At 41.6% G+C, this 25,322-nt stretch overlaps 1 protein-coding gene across 1 annotated transcript in view; it reads left to right on the top strand.

Moving 5' to 3' along the window:
- LOC119888589 (A disintegrin and metalloproteinase with thrombospondin motifs 2-like) overlaps positions 1-25,322 on the top strand; it is a 112,655-nt gene that overhangs the window by 66,685 nt on the left and 20,648 nt on the right. The window contains 2 exon segments of the mRNA XM_038699230.1: positions 18,034-18,108; positions 18,111-18,238. Coding sequence (XP_038555158.1) covers positions 18,034-18,108; positions 18,111-18,238 — 203 coding nt within the window.

Genomic DNA, 25,322 nt, shown 5'->3' with positions numbered 1-25,322 from the left:
CCTTGTCACTCCGGTTCAAATCACATAGGCTGAAGTTCATGGCAGGACTGTCTGTAATTGAGCCATTTATGATGTGAAAACCATTAAAGAGAAAAACAGAGGGGGAAAAAGAGAAACACAGTAAACAATTAAAGTCTTCTTAAAATAACTGCTGGGAACACTGTTAAATGTTTCACCAACAAAGCTGTCATCGAGGCCTTTCAGAAAAAAAATAGAATCTGCCACGAGGAGCTGTTTTCAGATTTCAGCGAACAAAACAGGAATATTGCTTTGCTGGAAGCAGCCACACTGTCACAACCTCTCTATGTGGGTTATTTTTACTCTGAAAGCAGATAAACACAGCAATTACTAATGTTTAGCTGAGCTGCTAAAACACCAAGCCTGCTAAATCCTGCTAATTAAGTCCAGAGAGGTAAGAAAAGAAGGAATTATTCTGCTGAGATATAAAAAGACATCTTTTTATTTTTTCGAGAAGTTCTAATCAGCTTTAATCACAGCTTTGATGGGTTTGTGGCTTTAATGCCTCCACTCTATTGACACGCCCACACAATCTAAAAATGAGGAGATCCCTCCGTTTATCATGTTGTGTGTTTTTGTGTATTTGCGTGCCGTTGTCTGAAACTGTTTTTTCATGATACTAGTGGGCATATTTATTTCCCGCAGCAAAATTTACCCAGAGCACATGAAAAACACACACAGAGGCAGACACAGTGTCTTCCTGTGGCAAGCGTGTTGCTCTCTCTGTCTGGGTAGTCAGGGCTGAGATTGCCAATAAATAGTGGCCGGTGGCCTTCAGTATCACCAGCAGGGAAGGATTTGTGTCCTCGTGCCTGATTGGTCCAGGCCCGAGGAAGAGAACAAACCATCTCGTTAATCAGGGAACACTGTGGGGACACTGTGTGTGTTTCTGTGCCACTCACACTTGAAATAGTGTGAGTGGTGTGTGTGTGTGAGAGAGAGTGCGAGAGAGACACAGAGAAAGTGAGTGTGTACAATATTATTTCAGGCAATTGAGACAGCAGCATTGCAGAGCTGAGCTGATGGATGACAGATGACGGAGTGTTAAAGGCCACAGGAGCAGCCATGACTCTCACACACACACACACACACACATACACACGTGTGCGCACGAACTCCAAGCTTCTGAAACTGTCACTATACAATCCTACCTGTGCTTACATTCCTCTTAGCACCAATTTTCACCTTGAGGGACTGCCAAATAAAGTCTAGTGCAATGTCAAGTTTTATTTATTTATCATCACTCTGTTGTCTATTAGAGACCTTAAATAATGTGATAAATTCTCCACTTTTGTCTCAATACTGAACTTTTCAGGAATAAGAAAGGCAGACAGTATTTTCAGATTGATAGCTTAACTTTTTCAAGCTGTTTAATTACTTTGTGCTCCCATAAGGGTTGAAACTCATAACAACCGTGTTTGCTTTCTTGGTTCTGTGTTTCTAACTGTGTCAAACTGCCAGGTTTAAGGACTCACACCCAAGCTGTAAATGTGTACCTTATGGTGCTGCAAAGCAAATGTTGGTTTTGCTTTCAGTCAAAATGCATAGAATCCAGCAAGAATTCTGCCATTGTAATCAGCCAAAGCATGTGAGGTGTAGTGTTGTACTAACATATGGAGAACAATATTGATTTAAAATTCCGAGTGAGATCGTGAATAAACACTGGATCATGAGATTTACATTTCAGTAAGCTGATTCCTGTGTCTCCACTCTGATCTCATATTAGCTCACACAAGGACACGGTTACACAGAAAGATGTGTGGTACACATAAATGCTTATGAAAGTAAAGGTATCTGTGTAGCTTTCGTACTGTGGGAAAAAATATCCTATCATCTGTGCATTTCCAATAAGTCAAACACTGTAATTCCTTAAAATAGCACCCAAAAATGGACATTGCCACAGTGCATCTGTCATCATAACATCATATTTGAAGGTATTCAGTCCCTTTAGGATTTCACGGGCCTTTTTAGTAATTGTTGCGGTCTAAAATGCTTGATTTTGCGGCAGCATTTCTAAAAAATATTGTTTTTGTTTTTTTGCGATGAAATTGTGCTAATAAGTGAAAACTTCAAACGTAGTGTTGTAACCAAAAGCTTAAAGTAAGTACGGAAGCTGGTTTCTCTGCTACTCTGACTCTTTGCAAAAACCACTGCTATGACAGCAGGCAACTATAATGTCTGACAAAAGACCATCTTACAAGATAACGCAAGATTCAGCTTTATACTGTTTTCAAATTGTCAGACTCACGATGGACAGTTTAAAGAAAGATCAAAATCAATGCAGCAGAACCAGAGATATAGTCTTTTTTTATTCCTCGCCTACATTACCCACAATGCAACTCAACAGCCGACAGTCTAGTCAGAGAGCCGAGTATGTAATGGTAGTAGTAGCTAATAGGCGACTTTAGCTGGCCTCAAGCAGAGATGAGGAGCGAGCTGCAGAAGTCAAGATCACATTTTTTTAACTCCACACCGTAAGATTTTTCTTCAGCCCCAACCGACAAGTGACATCACTTGAGGCAATTTACCAGACTTCACGCAGCTTCCTCTCACATATGCGGTAGTACTCCCCAAGATCCGTAAACACACTTTTAGATGTCAAATCGGACATATAGTTACCCTTTCAGAATGACTCTGTGTATCGCCAGTTTTTTTTTTCTTGTATAGAGCAAAAATTCACCTTGTAGTCTCCTTGAGAAGAAATGGTTAGTAATGCAGCTTGCAAACCTTCACAGTTAAAAGGTGCTCATCATATTTAACCTCCAGCAGCTTTTGTGCTGGACATTTCAACAGTTAAAAAGAAAACCCCCAAACTAGACTGCGAGACCGCACATGAGAATCTCTAGAGATAAAGTACCTGATCATTGCAGAATACATCTGGATGATTCCCCATCTAACTAGACTGAAGGATTCATAACTGTACTGTTATGTGATGAAGTGGTGCTGCTGTTACTAAAAGATCTTAATGACCTTATCATTTCATGATAACACAACTTTTGAATTTGCTACCAAATTAATTGTGATGAATTAAATCAATTTGTCAAATCTCTTTTCTTCTCTGTCTCCTATCTTCCTATCACCTTCCTCAACTCATTCCACACCTTGCCTTTTCCTTTCCTTCCTCCAGCTCCATCATCCATTCTGTCCTAGGGGTAGCCTCAGGGCTGCCAGGTGTGTGTGTGTGTGTGCATGTGTGCTTGTATAGGTGCTTGTGTTTGTGTTTGTTTGTTGTTTGTGTGTGTGTGTGTGTGTGTGTGTGTGTGTGTGTGTGTGTGTATGCGTGCGTGCGCATTTCTGAGTAAGCGACGTGTTCACCTGCAATTTTAACAGCTAGTGAATCCACATCTTACTTTTAAAGTTTGTTGGGTTTGCTGTGTCCAAATTTATCCACATCTAAGTTGGATTTTTCTCTCTCTTTCCATCAATCATCAGGTTTGTGTTTCATGGGATATTTGAATTGTCTCCACTGCTCCTATACTACTCCCTCCCTCCCTCAAGTTATAGCAGTTTCCCATCCTTGGTGTGTTCAGCAATCAGGTCACTTTATGTTGACTGGGTAACAGGACATTTTGAAAACTTATTACCATATTGAAAAATAATAACTGTCATTAGAAATAGACTTGGCTTTCAGATAGCTTACAAACTGGGATCCTGGGAACGCATTTAGAAATAGAAACCAAAAGTACGTCTTTCTCAAATTAGATTAGATAGACGAGGCTTGCACATACAGCTCGTCTTTGAAATAATTGTTCTGTTTTTTTTTACATCAACATATTGGCACTTGAAAGCGTTCAAATTATTATTCCATTAGCAGCCTTTTTACTGTAATCCATACATTCTCTATTGAAATCAATTCCTTAATAAATCCATTTCACTCAAACTGTTGACAAAGCATAGCAAATCTTAAGCAATATTGTGGCGGGTCACTGTGAAAATAATTTTCCCCCATCTATATTCCCTGGCTGACATACCGAGCAGCCAGCCACGGGGTCAGAGTCAGCGAAGGGAAAGGTGATGTGCTGTATTTAAACGAATGAAATATTAATAGTCAGCCAATTAAAATGGGGGCAGCTGAAGTGTCCCAGGAATCCAGAGGAGACATTAGCACAGCGCTAATAAGATGATTTCCATCAGCCATAGCCAGAAAATGCATGCAACGACAGCCGAGGCCAGAGAGACCCGGGGTGGGTAGGGTAACTGTAGTCTGATTTGTGCCTCTGTTTGAGGCATGGAGGAGATGGGTGATGTGAAGGGTGTCAGGCAGGTGGGAGAAGAGGAGCAGGGCGGCCTGAAAAGATGGACAAAAGCAGGATGATGAAGCATTATGCTGAATGGATTGTAGAGATGGATGTTTGTGTGTGAGTGATTGATAAAAGCTTGGGGAGCACTGCTTCTTATCAATTCCTAAACAGTGCATTCAGTTGCCCTGTCACTGCATTACAATCTAGAAACACTGATTACCTTTTTTCTCTCTCTCTCTCGCTCTCATTCTTTCTTTTCCTCCCTGTCTTTCCCTGTCTCAACGCAGTTCAGTGTAATTCATCAGGGAAATGTGAATTTTGTCAGTTGTAGGTTCGTACACACACACACTCCAACACCTAGTATACACAAACACAGAGTAGATATCCTGGTATACTGTCCAGTCATGTAAAGGCAGAATAATTAAATAGTACACTATTTATACACAGAAACAGTAAAACTGTAACAATAAATTAATAGACAATAAATAATAAAAGTAAAAAATAATAAGTAATGCCAGAGAAATTTTAAAATTGATGAATACCTTAGCTTGGATTGCTTTGCGTTTACCAGATGTGATAGAATTTTCCCTGACTCATCATTAATAAAGGGCACACAGCTCATCATATCACACTCCTCTTTCTACCCACAGCCTCCCTTTCTCTCCTCTTTCATTGCTAGGTATTGTTTTGCTATTCTTAGCAGGGGGACGCACAGTTCTCCATTACAACCCAATGGATACTCATGTCTACTCATGCTTTTTGTTGGCCCCAGTGTGTGTGTGTGTGTTGTGTTTAGTACTAAGCTAGCTTAAGCCAGCTGCATCTCACACGCCTCATGCATGGCTTAATTGAGCGAATGCCCGTCTGTGTGGCTGTTTCTGTATATTTCTGTATATGAAGACTATACATTTACTTATCTGTGCGTATGCGCACATTGCTTATCCATGTTTAATTATGCTTCATATGTGTATGGTGCATGTCTGCGCACATTATCCATACACATCCATACCAACTTCTCTTCTTTTCCCACTCACACACAGAAACACACACACAAACCGACAATAGATTTATCACCATATATTAACCTTTAACATTCTCTGTAATTCAATATTATTTAATTTACCTCAGTAATGCAATGTCAGTAATCCTTTTGGAGTGATTCACAGTGTAATATGCCAGTGACAGGCAGAACAAATACTTGGCTCACACATTGTGAGTAGGCACAATTCCATATGTGTACACATACACACATGGACACGTCAACGTGCACACAAGCAGACACACAAACACACACAGCGGTATACACAGAGTAATCAGCGCTGCAGCTATTATTAATGAGAGAGAACCAGGTCATTAATATTTTAGCAGTGTCACTGGGGCTACCTCCATGAGAGTGTGTGTGTGGTCTGTAGATGTGTGTGTGTGTGTGTGTGTGTGTCCACATATAGAAGAGGGGCAGAGGGACTATAAGGCAATTTCCTCAGGCAGCGTAGTGAGACCTACTCCATTACAATAGGAGAGACAGAGATGGAGACATATTACTACCTTAAACAGAGAAAGGACGCAGACAGAAACAGAGGAATTTGATTTTGCTCCTTGTCCTCTCCTCCCATCTCCTCTCCTCTCTTCTCCATCAGTTGTTTTTGTTCTGTGGAGGATGAAGAGGCTCGAATGGGAAACAGCAGATATCTCGTTACATCACACTGGATAGGATATAGGATGGGCCTGGGAGCTTCCTGTGTGCGTGTGCGTGTGTGTGTGTGTGTGTGTGTGTGTGTGTGTGTGTGTGTGTCCGCACTGCCAGCGTGAACCCTTCTAAATGAACCCTGTTGGGGATTGCGACTCTTTGGTCTGTGTCTAGTCCTCCACACTGTGCATGCTCTGATGATAGCTCACACACACACACACACACACACACACACTATTTCTCACGCCCACAGACCAACACAATGTGGTTTAAGGGTGAGGGTTTGAATGGTTGAAGAAAGGCCTTAGCATTAAAACTGTAAATAATGCCATTAGCTCTTGCCCTCTCCCTCCTCTTCTCTCTCGTCCCCATAGCCTCTTTCGTTGTCTAGGACTAGTGGGTATTACTTGCTCTGCAGAGCGAGGAGAATGAGACAGGTCATACCGCCAGTTCCTAGATTTGGAGAGCAGGGAAAATATTCCTTTATAATAACCTCACTTTATTAAATCTAGCTGGAGGACATACAGCAGCCTGTTTTGCCCCCCCTGAGCCTGTCGTCTGTATAGCTGCCAACAGTTGTCCTTAGATTATGCCAAGTTTTTTTTGATTGAGTCATCGTTAACATATTGATTGATAGGTAATTAGTTAATAGTGAATCCTGTAATAAGGAGGGGATTATTGCTATGAATGGGATTAGTTTAAATATGAATTTCATCCGAAAATAAAGCAGATCATTGTCAAAATTTATCCATGCAAAATAGTAACAGTTTTCAGAATCAACTTAAACTCCTTTATCCTCCACAATCCCCCATGGATCACTATGATAATTGTCTGTCCATCATGCAAACTTCTTTTTGACTAAACTTTGGGGAACGATGCGTGTCACTACACCAGTCCTGCTGTTGAGGTTGTATGGATTTGGTGCAAATGGAGTGGTTAAGTGTTCAGACTGCCATGTTACATTATGTTTATTAAGTAGCGAAGAGGCAGGAGCCACAGTTTGCATGTCCTGGACAATTTAACAATACTCTAGTGTTATGTTAAAGACACAGTCTCTTGTCTCTTCCTTTAAAATGTTGAACTTATAGCTAGCAGAGCAATATCATAGGAGGATGTGTTTGTTAGCAAAACATATTTTTACATTTCCACAGAACTTGGTTGAGGCCTAATGCATTCATGTCTCCCTATCCACTGTGAGTGAGGTGTGGAGGCCAACTGTCCTCTAAAGCTTAGAATCCATGTTTGAGTGATCCAAACAATTTAAATCCCTCTTGTAACTAAACCCTGCCCACGTATTGTGTCACTTGTCACATTACAGAAGCTACAAAAGCTCTAAATGCTGTTCTCCTGTGACTGTTTTTTGTTCTTTGTTCAGAGAAATAATATTTTTACTGTCAGTTTTTGGTAGATAGTTCTAAATACTTTAATACCTATGAGCCACTGTAGCCCTAGCTATGGTGAAGATATCAGTTAGAGGTGGAAATCAAAGCGTACATAACTTAACTCTACTGAAATTTATCCTTCTATCCAGATCCGGATTATTTTCACAGCAGCTGCCTAACCTTTTCTAGTGGAGATTCAGACTCACCTAATATTGTTTATACCAGCGATTCCCAAATGACCTGTTATGCCGCCCTTTGCAGACAGGAATTTCAGGCAGTGAACTAGATAACTTCTACATATTTTGGATTTGACTGACTTTTTTAAAAAAGTCAAAAGTCTGTCCATCTTGTACTTTACATGTCATTTTGCTTTTTGAATAAATTGCATTAACCAGAATCTTGACAGTGTTACTAGCATCAAAGCGTTTGATTACTTATTGTTCCTGAAGGAATCAGATTCACAAAGGTTTATTTTACAGCAGACACTTTCTTCTGTACTAGCAATTATTGCCATGCAATGCAGTAATTAGTGATGTTATTATGTACACAAGTACACAAATCAAAATCTTTTCTGTGACAAGGGTCTATATTCATCCAAGGTTTCACTCCACATTTTTTTCTCTGGTCATATGGGTGCTGCAGTGGTTTGGCACCACTTTAGAGGGGCCCTTCCTAATCTATGCAGCGAATGAACAGGACTTTTACTTTCAGAAATCCTGGAACTCCTCCCACTTCACAACTTTAGTCTAGTCGAGCAAATGAATATGCATCTTTGACCATATTTAGCAGAGATCAGCATTTCTCTGCCGTCTCTGTGTCGGATGTCCTCAGTTATAGTGCTGTAAAGCGTACACTGACATAAATGACAGGTTGAGCATTTTAAACTCACAAAGCCCATGTTCAATCAGTTTTGGTTATGCTAAATAGATGCAGAGAGAGGAGAAATGAGTCATTGGGAAGTTTAAAAACTTTGTCGTGATCCCATCAGAGAGCCCCGGTGGTTGTTCCCTTATTGGCCATCTGCCTGTGTGTACAATGATTTGATTACCTGGGAGCTTCATTAGGATAGAGAGACAGGGTGGCCACGCTGGTAGCTTCCCTATCCTCCCGACTCAAGTATAGAGTTACCTTTGCACGGAAGAGGCTGCATTGATTAGCCATATGCCAGGGAGGTTGGGGGATGGGGCCATCACAGTCGCCTCTGGGGGACTGAGAGCTGTCGAAGTTGAATGTGCAGAGATATATTGTGTATGGGATAGGGCTTGCAGTGATAATCTGGACATTAATATGGGAAGCCTTGGCGAGGGTTTTCCTGGAAAGAAAGCGATGAGGAATGTATGTCAATCAACAGAATGCACACAGATAATCAGCACATGGCTTCATAGTCAAGCAGACACATGCTGTACTGATGATTGCCAAGGGCCTAAGGATGGACTTGTTTGTGTGATTTCTCTAGAATGTTTTGACGCTTCTTCGCAGCTTGACTTTAAACCTGTTCTTATCCTGTTTTTCTCCTCTGTTGTCACTTTTCCTGCACAGATTTTCGTTCAGTGGCCATGTGTTTGTATGATGGACGTGCACAGCGTTCTGTCTACTGGAGCTACTTGGAGGTGTGATCTTTACATAAACGTGCCTCGATTATGTCACCATTAGTCTCTGTTAAAGAGCGCTAGCTGATTATGGTTTTGATTACATTTTATCAGCTTCTCTGTCAGCGCTGCTCCCTGTACGGAGCCAGCTTTGTAAGAATGATGAATGGCTCTTTTAATTGTTTCTAATTGATAACTGCTCTGAAAGACTTTGTTATGAAACACCGCCAATTTAGTAACACCGATACACTGTAGTGCCTTATTAATTCTCTCCCATCTGGCTTGAGCACTGTGCAATTGAAAAAAAAAACGTCTGTGTGTTTGTGGGCCGACTAGGCAGTAATAACTCCTGGTGTATGAGCATGCCAGTTTTCAAATGCCAAAACACTTTTATTTTTATTCACCTCCCTGTGTCCAAGTCTTTGTTGTATTCAAGTACTCCACGCCTTAATAGTTTAAAATATTACAATATCTCTGCTGATTTACTACCCTGTTTATGTAGCTGGATTAGAGATGGTGTGTAACTATGTTACAGCCTGACTTATGTGTTTATCATTATCATTTATGATGAGGTGATATTGAATGATAAATTCTCATCCTGCCGCCTATGACAGGCATGCTCAGGCTCGGCTCTGCTGGTGAGCTTCTTAGAGAGAGCATTTGCATACATATTGTCTCACACCTTTAGATAGACTTTCACTTTCTCTCACCCACTGTTACTGCACATCTACCCTTTCAAAGGCATTTTCAAAGGTACGTTTAATGAATAAAAGAGGATATGAAGGACGCAGGAACAGAGAGGAATTAAAGAGAAAAGAATACTAGAAGGAAAACTTGTAGGTGGGCGTTGGTCAGCAAGCTTGTAGACTAAGACACCTGTAAACTGTCCTTTGGTGTTTATGTAGGGCATTCACACAAGTGAGCTGTGGTAGGACCTTTTTGTTATTCGGCTGGCTGTTACCACCTGTTTTGCCTGTGGGACAAATATTTACTGGTCCACCTGTGGTTCTCTTGTCAAATCATCCAGGTGTTAACACTTTGATCTATCTCTTCAAAAAATGTGAAAACAGACAGAGGATGTAGAGATATAAATGAACTCAAAGACGAGGAGTGACTATAGTATCTTAACTAAAGGGCTAAATGCATTAGACACAGCGGTTGATTTGGTTTGATTGGTTGGCAATTTGAAGCATTAACACCAATGCACTGCCATTTACAAGTAAATTTTAGCATGACATGAGTCCTGTTTATAGTGTGTTAATGGTCTGCTTGATTGTCAGTTGGCTCTTTTAGAAAACGTTTACATATCAGCTGACATTACAAGGTGCAAATGGTGCTAATTAAAAAAAAGAGGGCCCTTTAATGTAGAACTGCGAAACAAAAAGAGAATCATGGAAAATGCTTTGTATAGATAAGTCAAAAAGTCCAGAATTTGAGATTATATTTTTTGATCATTAAATATATCTTGTGTTCTCATCCTTTCTCAATAGTCTTACGATGGTTTCATGTGTCTTCTACTCCACTTTTATAATTCTCCTCTTCTGCCCCCCCCCCCCCCCCCCCCACATCTCCTCCTCCTGTCCCTCCATCCCTACAGTGCTCAAGTTGACAGATGTTTGGCTGGTTGGCCTGTCATAATAACTGTGGTGTTGGGTGTCTCAGGTGGCTGGCGTTGGCTGTTCTTTGAGTACTTCACAGCCAGGGCAGGACATTTCCTGGGGTGAAGGAAGGAGAAATGAGGATACAAGCAGAAAGGACAGGACAGACAAAGAACGGACAAAAGATTTTTAATGTTTGTTTGGTTTTTTTTATGTTTTTTTTGTCTTTTTGCATAAGATTGTTTCATCTCAGTAAAGACAAAGTCAACATGCAGTCCATCTCACAGCCAATCAGTAACACATTTGTCAACCCACTGCAGCCTAATGAGCCAGTTAGTGCAATTTAGAATATGCTAGAGGGCAGAGGTGATGAGCAAACAGAGGAGAGGTTGCAGCAGAAGTAAGAGATAAAAAATGTATGGACGTAGACCACCCTGATTCTAAAAATGATTACAAATTTGCTTTGCCAAATACAAATGTGAGGAAATGCACTGGTAATTAATGTTGGGTTACTTTAATTGGTAATGGTTTTCCAATGCATAAAGTGTGACATTCCCTGCAGAGTAAATCATAGGGAAGAGATCAGGTTGGGTGGTTGGGCGTACAAAGCACAGAACGTTGCTATACCTAAGGAGCTAAATAACAGATGAGCTAAAAGTAGAGTTTGTATTAGACATTCATTTAATGTTGCTTTCTGTCTGCTGGTTGTGAAAGCCACTGACTAGTATGCCATTTTTAAGGCGATATACTGTGTCAGTGTTGTGTTTACCGCTTGTTGCCCGTCCCCTGAGTGGCCAAAAAAATAAACTTTCACATTGGTTAAATATAAAAAAAGTCTATTGCCAAAAACGTTCTTTTTATGCCATAAATGCTGCCCAAGAATAGATATAGGACAGCTGACATACAAATCTGATGTAAATAAAGGGAGTCAACACTGAGCAAAAAAGCCTGGAGTTCAAAAGGTTTATCTTTGGAGTTGCCTAAACATAACCGCAAAAGGAAAAAAAGAGATATGCTGAGAGTGAATGTTTTGCAGGTTTTTCTGTACAAACATTTCCTCTTCATGTTGATGAAAATATAATCCAGGCAGCATTACGTTTCCTACTAAACATATTTGCTGATGCAAATGAGTCGTATATGATTTTTTAGGAGCCAGATTTAGATAGATGCGAGTGTGGGCTGAGGTTACAGAAGGAGAGAGGTGATAGGGCAGACAGGGGTGGCAGGGTTGGGGGTGAGAGGTGGCAAGGGGGCCACAAACCCTTCAAGCCAGCGGGAGGCTGTCTCCTCTGAGATTTATTGGTACTCTTGGAGCCGGACCTTGCATCTCACTTTCAGCCTCTCTCTCTTTATCTCCCCTTGATGCCCACGCCGTTTCCCAGTAAGATTGATCTATAACCATACAAGTTTTCTTGAAGTAGACAGGCAGTGGAGCTTGATAAGACAGTAATAAGAGATGGAGATGAAGAACGAGCCTTGTCTGCTTAAGTTGTAGTCTGCATACTGGTGCTGTTATGTGTTTATCTTTGATGCCCTGTCACGGCTGGAGATGTTTTCGTACTTTTTCGATTTCATAAGAGACCTTTATAAATGTCTGGCTTCCCGAGGCAGATATAGACAGACGCAAGGAAGGACAGGCAGACAGGTCAGCTTCAGACTGGATGAGACCTGCAGTAAGCCCTATATCAGCCTGGCTTTGCTGTCTTATTGGACTTTAAGGCTCTCCAGTTTACATCGGGCTCAGTCGATCCAACCACAGAGCGAAGAGAGAGAGAGAGTGTTTGGGGACAGGATTGATCTTTGCCAACAATATTGCCTCTGTGGATGGAAATGATTGGATTACTGTGTTTTGAGACGTGTTTGCGATGTTTACATGGGCTGTTCTTCTCTGCTGTAATTATTGATGTGACAAGAGGCACTCACAGGGCTCCTTGCGGCTCGCAAAAATATCGCTACTCAATTTAGGCTGATTTGTGACATGGGCAATCATCAGTGTGAATTATGTCAAACCGCAGTAGGGTATGATTTCATTTGGTGGCCTTTGGTGGCCTAACTCTGCATACATTATAGGCTTATATGAAGAAACGGCTCAGCGCGGCTAATGAATTTGCGGTACAGCAGGACTCGGGGGGGAATCGGTGTGCACCACAGCACCTCCCCAGCAGCCAACAGCCCTGTGTGTTTCTGACAGACACAGTTATGTAAGAGGGGATAGCTAAAGGTCGCCTTGTCTCCTGAACCCCCTGAAATCCCCACAGACACACCGAGCAGTGGTGAGGATAGGTGGCCCTCTTGCCTGCTGATTATAAAGGCTGCTTCATGCAATATTAAAAATGGTCCTCTACTCCAATTCAGGGAGCACGGATATAATAGCCTACATCAACCTAAATATTACAGCTCTTTGGACATGAAGCTCACAGCCAAGGATCGACCATTCAAAACATCTCATCAGCATTACAGAAATCACAGTTAAAAATAAATAGCCCTAACCTAAAGCAGTTATTAATGAATGGGCAAAGTTCAGTGCTTGATGTATGAATAATTATTGTGGTCTTCAGGGAGCTGTCCATGTAAAATTAGATTGCTGATTGCCAATCTAAATAATTAAGGGCAGTATGATTATGGGAAGCGTAGTTCACTATGTGTTCCACCCTCTAAAGCCTTTACAGCTGTCATATAGCTGCAGCTTAGAAATAATGAGCATTCAATGTGGCATGTTGCTACCTGCCCAGATGCTAGCTGCAGCCTTAACAGTCCGCCGTCGGAGCCACTCATCACCATGACAGCCCATAAAGCTGTCACCGGGGAGACAAAATGTCCCTGCCCTGAGCTATGTGACCAAGACGTGTCTTTAAGTAAATTAGTTCACGTGTGTGGCTAACTGTGCCGCGCTGTGGACAGACAGCCTTGAACTCAGGTGAGCACTTCACAGTTCACATCTGCCCCCTCCCGTCTGCTGCCACAGTATTAAGCACTGCATTAGAAAAATAACCAAAATACACAATAACACTAAAGATTGGAATCGCTCCTGAGGGGAGACTGTGTGTAGGCAGAAACCCTCAAAGACACTTGAGTATGCTATATAACTATACTTTGATTTGCTATTAATATAATAATTATTTTACTATTTCATAATAGGCAACATTTACACTGTAGAACTGAAACAACCAAGCAGATTTCTCAAATAACTTCCACATCTCTACAACCGATATAGCAAATAATCTATCACAACTCCTTTTTCCTCTGATACTCCGCATACCAAATAAACACATAGTAGTGCATTTATCTTGTGTAATTTCACAGCCCATACCACACTTATCCACACAAGTTAACACCAACTTTATTCTCTAAGACTTAATTGTGTTTACTTTAATGCGCTTTACCGTAAACCTACTATAGACTAGACTATACTTGTGGTTAAAGGCTGGTGTGTGCTCTAAAAGAACTAGTTTGTGCGACACGTCGTCTGACCTCGGAAGGCAAAGGTGTTTACAGCTGCTACGCACAAGGTCATTCATAGTGTTGCACTCAGTTGTACACATTAAAGGCCACAGAAATAGTTGTGTAAGGGATGACAAAAGAGAGCTGGGGGGGGAGAAGTTCACACTCAGCTCTCTCATTTTGTTTCATTTAGTCTATTTTAGAAGTCAACTCGGCTTTGCTATAAAAGAGCATGTACAGCCAGTACAGCCAGTGTCAGCCAGCCAACCCGGTTAAATAAATGTATTGTCACCATGTGGTTATGTGTATCTCTGTATGTGTGTGTGTGTGTGTGTGTGTGTGTGTGTGTGTGTGTGTATACAATATGATACTGTATAATTCACTATATTGTAATTCCTCTATGTAAATACTGTATTTACTGAGTCTACTTGCTAAATAAATCACTAGCCGCTGCACTGTGCTACAATTCGTGGCAGTTACTTTGTTGTGTTGGAGGTCCACGAAACATACATACTGTAAACTCATCCAGAGTGTTTGTACACACACACACACACACTAATCAACCGTGAGGCTGGCCAGAGTGACCACTGTAAGGTCAAAGCCAGTCATTATACAGTAGAGCTCCTGCATGTGGAGCAGAGCGATATGCCACAGCTGACTGCCAAACAGTCACCTTAAACCAAATACCCCTGCTCAGTAGTAAGATGTGACTTGACCTGAATTACCATCACCATTCTCTCTCTCTTCTCTTTCTGCTTTTGTGGCAGATAGCCCTCCATACTCTCTCGACCCCCCTCTTCCCCCCACGGGCAACCAGACATTCTTGACATTTTGCAAAGGTTGAAAGACAAAGAACCTTTGTCTCCTAATAAGGCCGCGCTCTATACCCCACCTGAATGAGAATACTGGGAGAGAGAGGAAGTGTGTGTGTGTGTGTGTGTGTGTGTGTGTGTGTGTGTGTGTGAGGAGATGTGAGGTGTAGGGTGGGGTGTTTGTGTGTGATGATGGAGGATGGGTGTATGTATGGATACAGATGGGAGTGTGAAAATGTAAATCAGGATTGAGTGGGTGAGTAGGACAGGAAAAGGATAGGAGTGTGTGCATACAAGTTAGGGGAGTGGGCGGTGGGGATTTGGTACTGAAAATAAAACTGCGTAAAGAAAAGAAAATGAATATTGTTATGATCAATCTCCTTTCCGTAGGTTGAGAGTGATAACAGTTAGATTTCAGGGGCTGATGTAAGCTGTTGCTGTGAGAAACACGGCGGCAGCGCACCTTTATCCTTCGCCCGCAGTCACACAGATGGACTTGTATGCTCTACAAGAGAGCGATATTCTCTATCACTGCAATGGCTTGAAGCGGAACTCACAAAACCCAAGGTCCTTCTGGTCTTGTCTCATCTCTCTCTCTCATCCATCACACCCCTCAGTTCTAGCTCTCACCTCCCTCACCGCCTCCCCCCTATCTCGCCTGCACCGGATTCCTCCTCCGTTTTCGCGGAAAAAACAGCTGAAGCGAGAGGAAAATAGTGCTCTAGCAGAGTGTAAGCAAGGACAGAGGTGTGATGAAACGGAGAGGTTTAAATAGTTAGGGCTCGCCACCTGGTCAAGGCCCCTTCCAACCTTTGGCTGAGTCACTTCTCGTTTTGCCAGAGTTACCACTACCTTTTTCCTTCCACTTACCATACAGCTATGGCCCCGTGTTATGCAATGTCCCCGCATTGTCTCATTTGCTGTTTTCAAGGCACTGCAATTTTGCAAAGGCACAGAGTTAAAAGTGAGAACACAATAGTGTTTTTTTTTTCCTATGTTTTGTCTCAACATTACGTAAGCAAGAGGTAAAAATATCTGGACCTGTCTTTAAAAGCAGATGGTGTGGTTATGACATCAGGCTCGTTAAAGGCAACTATAACTAGGAAGAGCCAAGGGTTGTTGTGAAGTACACCACCTTAAATCCAGCTTCTTCGTCTAACAAGGTGAAGAAATGTTCATTGTGTGTGTGTGAGAGACAAGCCAATGAACAGAACAAAAGTATGTGTTGCAGAAATCTTTAAATTCTCCTCTCATAGTCTGTTGTCTTTCTATATATTAGTCTGGCTTCCCCCTCCCCCTGTTTCTCTCTCTTTCTGTGTGGGTATTCTGTCACTCACTGGAATGTGGGCAGATATGGGATCATATTCAGACTTCCATATTCATTCTGCTAGCAACTCGGGAGCCAATATTAGCCACGTGGTTGTTGTTTTACCCATGAGCCCGTTGCCTTGGAAACGTTGCATAAGAGGGAGTGGGAAAGCGGGATGCCCCTTGCTGATTGGGAGAAAAGGTGGCAGATCTTTCTTTCTCTCCTCTTGTCTTCCCCGTGTCTTCCTCTTGCATCGTGTTTTTTCCCTCCACTTGACACTTGTTCCAACTTTATGTGTCAAAACACTGGAGCTCCAACTGTCCCCTCTTGCCACGTGTTGAAATTAACTCACCGCCCAGCACCTCCAAATAAAGCTCCACAGACAAAAACAGCAATCTGTTACAGTTAGTCGGCCCTGCACCCAAGCTTCAACTAAATTAAAGCTCCTGTTGAAACAGTGATTTATAGCCCAATTGGAAATGTTTGTCCTCACAGTGCTCACGCACAAGCACCGCACACACACACAAACACAGACACACAGAGCTTCATGAGCTGTGTTGTGTGTCATCCTTGGCTGTGGGAGGCCTTGACTGGAGTAGTGCTTTGTTGAATCCACTTAGACCACATGTTCAAGACTGCATGACTTTCCATGGCTTCCATACAAGCAAGGCCACGCTGTGTCTACATACCAGGAGGATGGGGGCTGATGAGGGAGGACAGCGAGTGAGGGAAAGATGGCCTTGGCTCTGCGACAGGATAATTTATCTTCTGTATCCTCACTGACTCCGACTCTTTGCCAAGAAAAAAAAAGAAACAGGATTAGACGAGACACTTAAAACTTAATGCAGCCATTTAGAAGTCAGGGCTGCAGTTTACCCAATAATGTCCAAACAACGTAACAACAGTGTCTGACATACTTGTGTAGGCAAAAAGAGAATGATTAGTCACCTGAACAGATCATGGCTGCTGTAGGTTGCACACTTTCCGATGGAATAACCTAAATTTGAGTTTCTTGAGTAATTTGCATTTTTTCCAGCATGTAGTAAGCCAAGAAAAGAGCAGGGTGGGCAGCCCCTGTGTGAGAGAGCTGTCTTAATCCATGTGTTTAGCAAGCACCATCTGCTGCTTTTATTCAGATGGGAGTAGAAATATTTGGTTGATTAGAGAGAGGATTGGTGTAGGATAGCCGCACCGTTACCACCAGTTAGAAGGGACACACATGCTCGATTCTGTCAACTGGTGTCTTGGAAAGCAAACAACATAAACATGCAAAGGCACAGATGTGCATATGGGTGTGAATGTGTAGAACACACTAAACATGCATCAAAACATGACCAAAACACTATAATACTGTAGAGAGGCAGAGATGTCGATTAGACAGATTTCAAAGAATGCATCCACTTGCAGACAGATTAACATGAAATATCTGCTCAGTGAGGTAATGGTAAAGGAACAGGACAATACACAACAGTATGACCTACCTTTGGTAAATGTCAAGACATACTAAATTGTGCTTACTTATGCTAGATAAACGTTAATGTTTAAGTTGTTTCTTTCCAGGAAAAGAAGGTTGTGCCCGATGGTACAGATCCACGATTTAGCCTGAGTCTTGCTTTAGTGTGAGCTTAGTTTTTTTAGTAAAAAAATGTGTTTTTGATAATTCAGGTTTATATCCACTGATTAATGCTGGCTGACCTTAAACTGTGAAGCTGTTTATCACAGATGACATGCTTGTGTTATTAAAATACCCAATCCTAGTAGACAGTTACACAGAATTAGTTGGACGCTGTTTAATGAGATTCGCACACCAACATTTCAATCAGTCAGTAATCCAGTTTTTTCCTTTCACATTATCCACGAAACCTGTGATTTTGTGTGCCATTATTTATACCTTAATGTCCCTGCCTCATTGTACATGTTCACTGCAAAACGTGTGCATGTTTTTTGTGTCTCCAGGTGCTGATCTCGGTGGCCTGATGGACCTAGAGTCTCTGTACCGCGGTGTCCAGCAGAGCATCAACCACACGCGGCAGGGCGAACACGCAGACAGAGCCTGGACAGGGCCTACAACATCGAGGTGCTGCTGGGCGTCGATGACTCGGTGGTCCAGTTTCACGGGAAAGAGCACGTCCAGAAGTACCTGCTCACACTCATGAACATTGTAAGGGTCACACACGCAAACAGTCAGAGAAGTAGATGAACATGTCTCACTTTAAGGAATGTGTCACTGAACAAAGTACCTCTCATGTAAACTGCTGACATTTCAAGCTCTTTAAAAAAAACTTTTATCACAGGTATCACCCATCATCCCAAATATCATCCCAAATACCCAAAAATGAAATCATTAAATGGGAAAACTGTTCCATTTGAGTTAAATGGGAAGTAAGTCATAGAGAGGTCAAAGAAAGAGGGTGACACACACACACACCAACTGAATGAGGATTCAATTCCCTTCCTACATGTTCTCATCCAGCAATCAGCCGCGGGTAATCCTTTCTTCTCTATCTGAATATGATGAGATTTCATTTGTTTGAGTGTGTTCAGTGTGGGTTAGGTGTGCCCTCCGAAGGGGTTCCTAAATATCATTTCATCAGGGTTTGTGTCGTGTCATCATTCATTGTGTGTGTTTGTTTGTGTGTGCGTGAGTGTGTGTGCAAGAGAGAGAAAAAAAGAGAGAGAGAGATGCAGAAACAGCAGGCAGTATGCTCCAGGCCACAACAACACTTAGCCAAGCATTCAAACTCCCAGTTGTGTGTGTGTGTGTGTGTGTGTGTGCACGACACTGAACAAACTGCAGACTTTAATCTTTGCAAATTAAACCTGTGGTGAGAGTGCTGTTTGCACGCATTTGTCCGCATGTGTGCGCACTCGAGTGTGTGCGCTCCTGTTTGCTTTTGCCTGTACTGCGACCCACTGCGCAAGGAACCAATCTCCGACTGTTAAGCAGGTGCACACATACAGCAGCAAATCCTACCACACCTCTTTGTCTCAGCTCAGCGCTTGAGAAAGAACAAGAGTCGCTGTGCTCTCTGCCTCCCCTTTTAGATATTTGTTAGACAATCTAGGAGAAGGGAATTCGCAGCGCTGTCGCAGCCCCCCTCTAATCTGTGGGGAAGAGATGGAGAGACAGAGGGAGAAGGAGTATTTTAAACAGCACATTCGGAATAAATTACTGACAGCCAGATAAACAGAAATAAATAAATAAGAGCTGCCTCCCACGCGTGGCATCTGGGCGACTTTCTTCTTGAAAGTTTGCTTTGCTCACTTCAGGATGGGCGTGCTCTCTTTCTTATTTGTTTCCCTCTCTGTCTTTCTCTCACTCTCCCAGTCTCTCAGCAGCGCTGAGTCGATCTACACTGAGCTCTTTTGCATTGTTACTCTCCCCTGACTTGGGTACTTTATGGCAACTAGTACTCAACAATATTTAAAAAAAACAACATTTTAAGTATAATGTGAGTGAGCAGGTTTATGAGAAGACATACAATGTAAATTTAGGATAAGGAGAGAGATTTGAGAAAGTGTATTTGCCACAGGTGCCCTCTAAAAGGCATTCATGCGCATGGCAGTGTTTTAAGTTATTGTAATAGTGTGGCTGCTTAACCGCACAGAAAGATAGTAATACTTTTCTTCTGTTATGTTTCTGTTTTAAAACAGATCCAAGAGCAGAAACAGTTTGATAGAGATGTTAGTAAAAGTCTTTAATGACAAAAATATGTCTGGAGGGTAGGGAAAGAGTGGCTGGTGAAAGCATGAGGCAGGCAGGCAGAAGGGTTGTGAGAGTGGAGATGGTCTGAGTTGAAGCGGCAAGTGATTGCAGGCTGAGAAGGTAGCACCGGAATCCTGGTACACAAGAAAAACCACATTAACAAAAGGCATGAACGAAAGTATTCACAAAAACACCAGAGTTTCACTAGAATGCATTTTGGCTGAAAGCTACTATACCAATGGGTAGACAGAAACAATCTGGCGACGATTGGCAGGAGTATTTTTGCAGGAAGTAGATTTCCATCAGTTGTGGAGAAGAGCCAGGTGCCTGGAATGTAGACCACGCCCACAACACAAACACAAATACAGACACACAAGGGAGGAGGGAAGAGAGAAATAACACAGGAGAACACAAAAGACACGGTCAGAGCCGTGATATCTTTCCTTGAAAGAAGACATTAGACATTAGACACAATATTAAATGTATGTCTTGATGTCTCCTCTCCTTCACATACCACTATTTTTCCTGCTTCCACCTGCTCTTCTCCCTCCACCAATTTCTCTCCTTACTTCCAGGCTGAATTTAGTATATTTGACATTTTTCTGTATGCATGTTCATGTTCACACTTTCATCACACCAAAAACAGTGTGTGAAGTGATCCTCCGTCATTTGTTGCAGCAGCAGCTGTTACAATGTTGTACAGCCACCTTCAAGGGATAAACAAAGCACTTGCATTTCAGTCCAAAAGGCTATTCTTTACTACAATGAATGCAAGTTTACAAATTAATTTCCACCCGTCCATTGTGTTCCTCTCTATCCCTGTATCTCTGTTCCAAGGACCGAAGTGAGCTAATGGTCAAGGTGGTCAGTTTGGTCTTGCATGTGTTTGTGTGTGTGTGTGTGTGTGTGTGTGTGTTGGAGGATGGGGCGGTACTGCTGTCAGCAACACATCAAAGCACACCCACAGAAAACCACTAAATCCTGTCTGCGAAGTTCAACCGGAGTGTCAAAGTGTGTGTGTTTGTGTTGAGTTAAATGTGTGTATTAGTAATTCTGCTTCCCACTCCTTTCCCATGTGTTTACCATCCTTCCCCACTTTGTGTTTTTGTTCAGTTACATCAATGGACAATAATGGGTCTAACAATGAGGCTTAATTATTCAATAACCATTTCATAATCTGTTAATGGACTAGAATGTGCATGCAGATATAAGCACAAACACACAAATAGACGTGCACTTTGTAAAACAAAAAAGACCTGTTTTCAACAATGAAGAACAGAGGAGGCTACATGACAGGTAGATGTTGAAGCCCATTTGTCTTGCAAACTTCTACATGGAAAAGAGTAAGAAAAAAAAGGACCAGGCCTGTATAAAAACTCACTGAACAAAAAAGATCTGGCAAAATGGATGTATTAAGGGCAAAGTTGGACAGTTGGAGGCTTCATCACTTCCTTATTACCTTTCACAACCTAAGATCTCACTCAAAGTCACTTTGACTTTTTGCCCGCCGTATTTTAACAAAGTGTGTAACTTTAACACAGATAACTGCTGTTTGCATCCTGTTTCCTAACAACAGTTAATGTTGGTTTCTTTTAAAGATGGCCACAATTTTTCCCTAAATTCAACCAAAATGTTTTCATTGTCTTGAAACTTAACCAAACCTGATCTATAGTGGTGAAAAAACACTCATCTGGATCATTTTGGAAGGCAATGACAAACAGTTTGGAGAAAGTGTTGCCCGACTCTGGATCTGATAAGACGCCCGTTTCATACAGTTATATCAGGCTACTTTGCTTAATGTTTAATGTTAAGTGTGACTCTTTCACCACATTCTGTGTGGCAGAGAAGGCCTCTACATTTATACATGGAAACAAAATATTGGAATTGTGTGTATTTAAAGTCAGATTTCCCCAATAAAAATCTTAGATACAATGAAGATAATTTATCCAAAAATATAGAATAGTTGGGTAGATAAGTGTTTCACTGATGTGGGGTCATTTTACCGAAAGACATGAGACAGAACGTTGGCTTTAAACTTTAAGTGTGTGTGGAATATATTGAGTGTGATTTAAACTTCTAAGACAACACAAACTACAAAAAACTAACCAGAAACTCAAGACTGTTACCATTGTCGAATGGAGCAGCACTAATGTTCACTCAGTTGGTTAAGGGGCTTGAGATAAAACTGAAATGTGTGTGTGTTGGTGTGTTAATAAAGAGAAAGAGAGAGTAAAAAAGAAGGAGGGGGAAATGAATAAATAAAATACAGGAAAAGGGAATGAATGGCTGCAGGTAGCTCTGTTCATTGCATCTGGACTGGTGACAAAGTGGGCTGATAGAGACTCTTGAAAACAAGAGCGTTGTAGCAACAATGTTGTGTTAAATCCTGTAAAATATGCTGTGTGCCAAATGCCAAGTGGAGGCTATTATGCAGTAATCTTCCTGTGGCGAACCTCATGGTGATAGATTTAGTGGCCAACAGTGATCTGTCTGTCTACCTGTCTTTCTCACCTGTTAATGGAGACCTTTAGAGAGGTGCTGCAAAGTGTTAATCACACTCTCCACGGATATGAATAGTCACTGCTGATGAGAGAAGCATGTACACACGTGTGTGTATGTGTGTGTGTGTGTGTGCGTGTGTGAGACTGTGTTGGGGTTGTGCTCGTGTGTTTGTGCATGCTTAATTTAAATGATGCAAATGGGTATGCTTGAGATGTATTTCGTCTGCGCCTTTATGCCACCAGTGTGTGATAAGTATCATTTCTGTAAGAGCTGTCTGGAAGTGGTGCAGATCTTTCAGTCTTGTCTTTACCAAAGCTCCTGGAGGCAGGGAAAAAGTCAAATTAATATAAGTGGTAGGAAGAGCTGGGAAGGGAGCTGGGAGAGGTAGTCCAGGTAATAACAGACACCTTGTTAGCTGGAAGTGTCACAGATATTTAAGGAGCAATGTCAGACCGAGAGCTCAAATTCTGGGTCTCAGTTTTGAAATATTCCCATGTGTGTCAACAAAAAAGATGTAGAAAAGTGGTCCAAAGTCTTATCTAATTTATGTAACACTCCAGCCAGATTTTATTTGATGACTCAGCTCTGTCTCATCAGCAGCTGAGATTGTTTTTAATGCATATTTTCAAATTGTTTCTAGAAAAAAAAGCCTATTAAATACAGCCCACTCTCCATTATGAGTTGATTAAAACACATGAGCTTGGTGTGTGAAGCACTGTGAAAAATTATTACACAATTAGCTTAAATGTATTACTTAGTATTACTACTATGTACCCATTAGTCTCAGTACATCTTTACAGAAGAGACAAATTTCCTTGAAGATAGAAAACATACCTTATTATGTTATTTAAAAATAAAAAATAAGGCATCATTATAATACTAAATGTAGGTGTGAACCTGTGGATGAGCAGTTAATAAAGTGCAGATTAAAAGTAGCACTCCCGCCGCTTCTTATTCTCTCTTGTATAGCCCATACCCCGTTTGCTTTGCTTTTGCAGCAGTAAACATATCTGTACTCTCCTTCCTTCTCATGCTTCAGATTTTAATTTAACTTTAACCCAACACTGAAAAGATTTATTTACATGTGTGTTGTGTGTAAACACGAGTTAAACAGGCACATATTTCCAATTATGTTGAACATTATCATAATCCTCATTCAAGTCAAACATTTTAATTATAGCTCTAATTTATGTAGATAAACAATTAGTGATGGTGCCTTTAACATCACTCCGGAGTTAAGTCAGAGGCCTTGGCAGCATCATTCAATGATTTTGTGCCCTGCTGACCTAGGCCTGCGTTAGTTACTACACAGACAGACAGATCTAGGCTACCTTGGATACCTGCACCCCGGGTGTTAAGTAATGACACCTGACATCGCCCTTCAGAACGTCAGAGCACAGCCAGAAGCAATAATGAGAGACGGGCCTGTATAGGGTTTAACAAAGAATTGTGTGTGTGTGTGTGTTTTGTGAATATGGGTGTTTATGTGTGCATGCGAGGACAAGCACATTTTCAGTGAATATGTGGGTGTTGCTGTGCAACATGTGTCCTCTGCTGTATAGCATCTGAGTGTGAAGTGTCCAACTGTATGCAAGTGTTAAAGTGTATGAAGACACAGAAAAGTTGGGACTGAAAGGACACTACACTGCCGCTGTGCGTGTGTGTGTTTGTGTGTATATCTCATTAGAGTGGAACTTGTGGTGTCGGGGTCACACGGAAGTCAACCATCCCTAATTGGCCTACCAGTAGTCAAGGAAACGGGCCGGATCAGGCCAAGTATGAACTGACCCAAGTGTCCAAGTCATCTCAAACAAACAAACACTACTCACACACACACACTCACCACAGAGTCATGAGGTAAAAACTACCAAATGACAGACCAGTAGGTAGCCAAACAGACAAGCAAGATGAAAACAGCAGACACACACACTGAGCCTCAGACAGGGTTAAACCATATACTGTATATAAAGATGGACGACGCGTCTCCACTTAAGCCAAAATATCCCAGATACAGGAGCTGCCATCTTGTGCTGGTGAAATCATTTGGAGCCAGAGCCTAGGTAGGAGTGATCAGGTTGGAGCTGGGTATTGAGGTCCCGCCCATACACCCGGCCGACTCAGTCACAAGCAGAGTTCAAGTGTCAATCATGATGTGAAACCACCTTTTTATAGCATCAAATAACTAAATTAAACCAAATAAAAAAGTTGAACTTGAACATACATCAGCGTAATAAGAACTACTTAAAATGACAGAAACCATCTGTGGGACAAATGTATTTGCCACGTACTGTACAGTTTGTCCCATGTCCCATCTGCTAACATGGAGTGGGAGCAGTCATCTTTATATACAGTCTATGGTTTAAACTGAGAAGACAACAGAACTCTCTGTGTTTGTTTGGAGGTTGCTTAGCACCTCTGTATCTGTAAAAGTAGCATCCAAAACATGGAACTGAGGGTTAGTGAAAGAAAACCTTTACCTTTGTTCCTGTAAAACTCTTCCTAACACTCCTCAATAATAGAAGCAACTAATTGTCTCTCAGGACTTTTTTTGGCTCATTTCACAAAGCTCGTCTTTGACCAGCCTGAGAAAATTATTCAAGAAGTATCACTTGCACATGCAAGTTGCATTATGGGTGTAGGTTCCAGTGTTTACACCCATACAAGGGATTATAACTCAGGAGACCTCAGCATTTATCTGTCACTTGCAAATCCCCGGACTATATGGATATGCAATACCAAAATTGTTTGAGTGTTCTTTTAATATGGTTATATTGCTTTATAATGCCTTATGATCACAATTTCCAAGTATTATTCTTTCCTATCCCTCATGTAATGCTCTGTTCCATTCACAGTTGAAGGTCAAAAAGTCCCAGTTACTTTCACAGACTAATTACAGCCTCCATTATTTCTAGTGTTCCAGCTTGGAAAACAAACAAATGGATGCCGCCCACAAGATTTGACTTTCCTGACGTAAAATGCTGCTTCAACTGAAACTGCTAATGTTATTTTAGTGATATTTGGCTACATTAGCAAATTA

This window comes from Micropterus salmoides, unplaced genomic scaffold, assembly GCF_014851395.1.
Source record: "Micropterus salmoides isolate LMB-PRFRI ecotype aquatic unplaced genomic scaffold, ASM1485139v1 Ms_hic_scaffold_5, whole genome shotgun sequence".
Lineage (NCBI taxonomy): Eukaryota > Metazoa > Chordata > Actinopteri > Centrarchiformes > Centrarchidae > Micropterus > Micropterus salmoides.
Note: the sequence above shows the minus strand (reverse complement) of the source record. Positions and strands in the feature narration are given on the sequence as shown.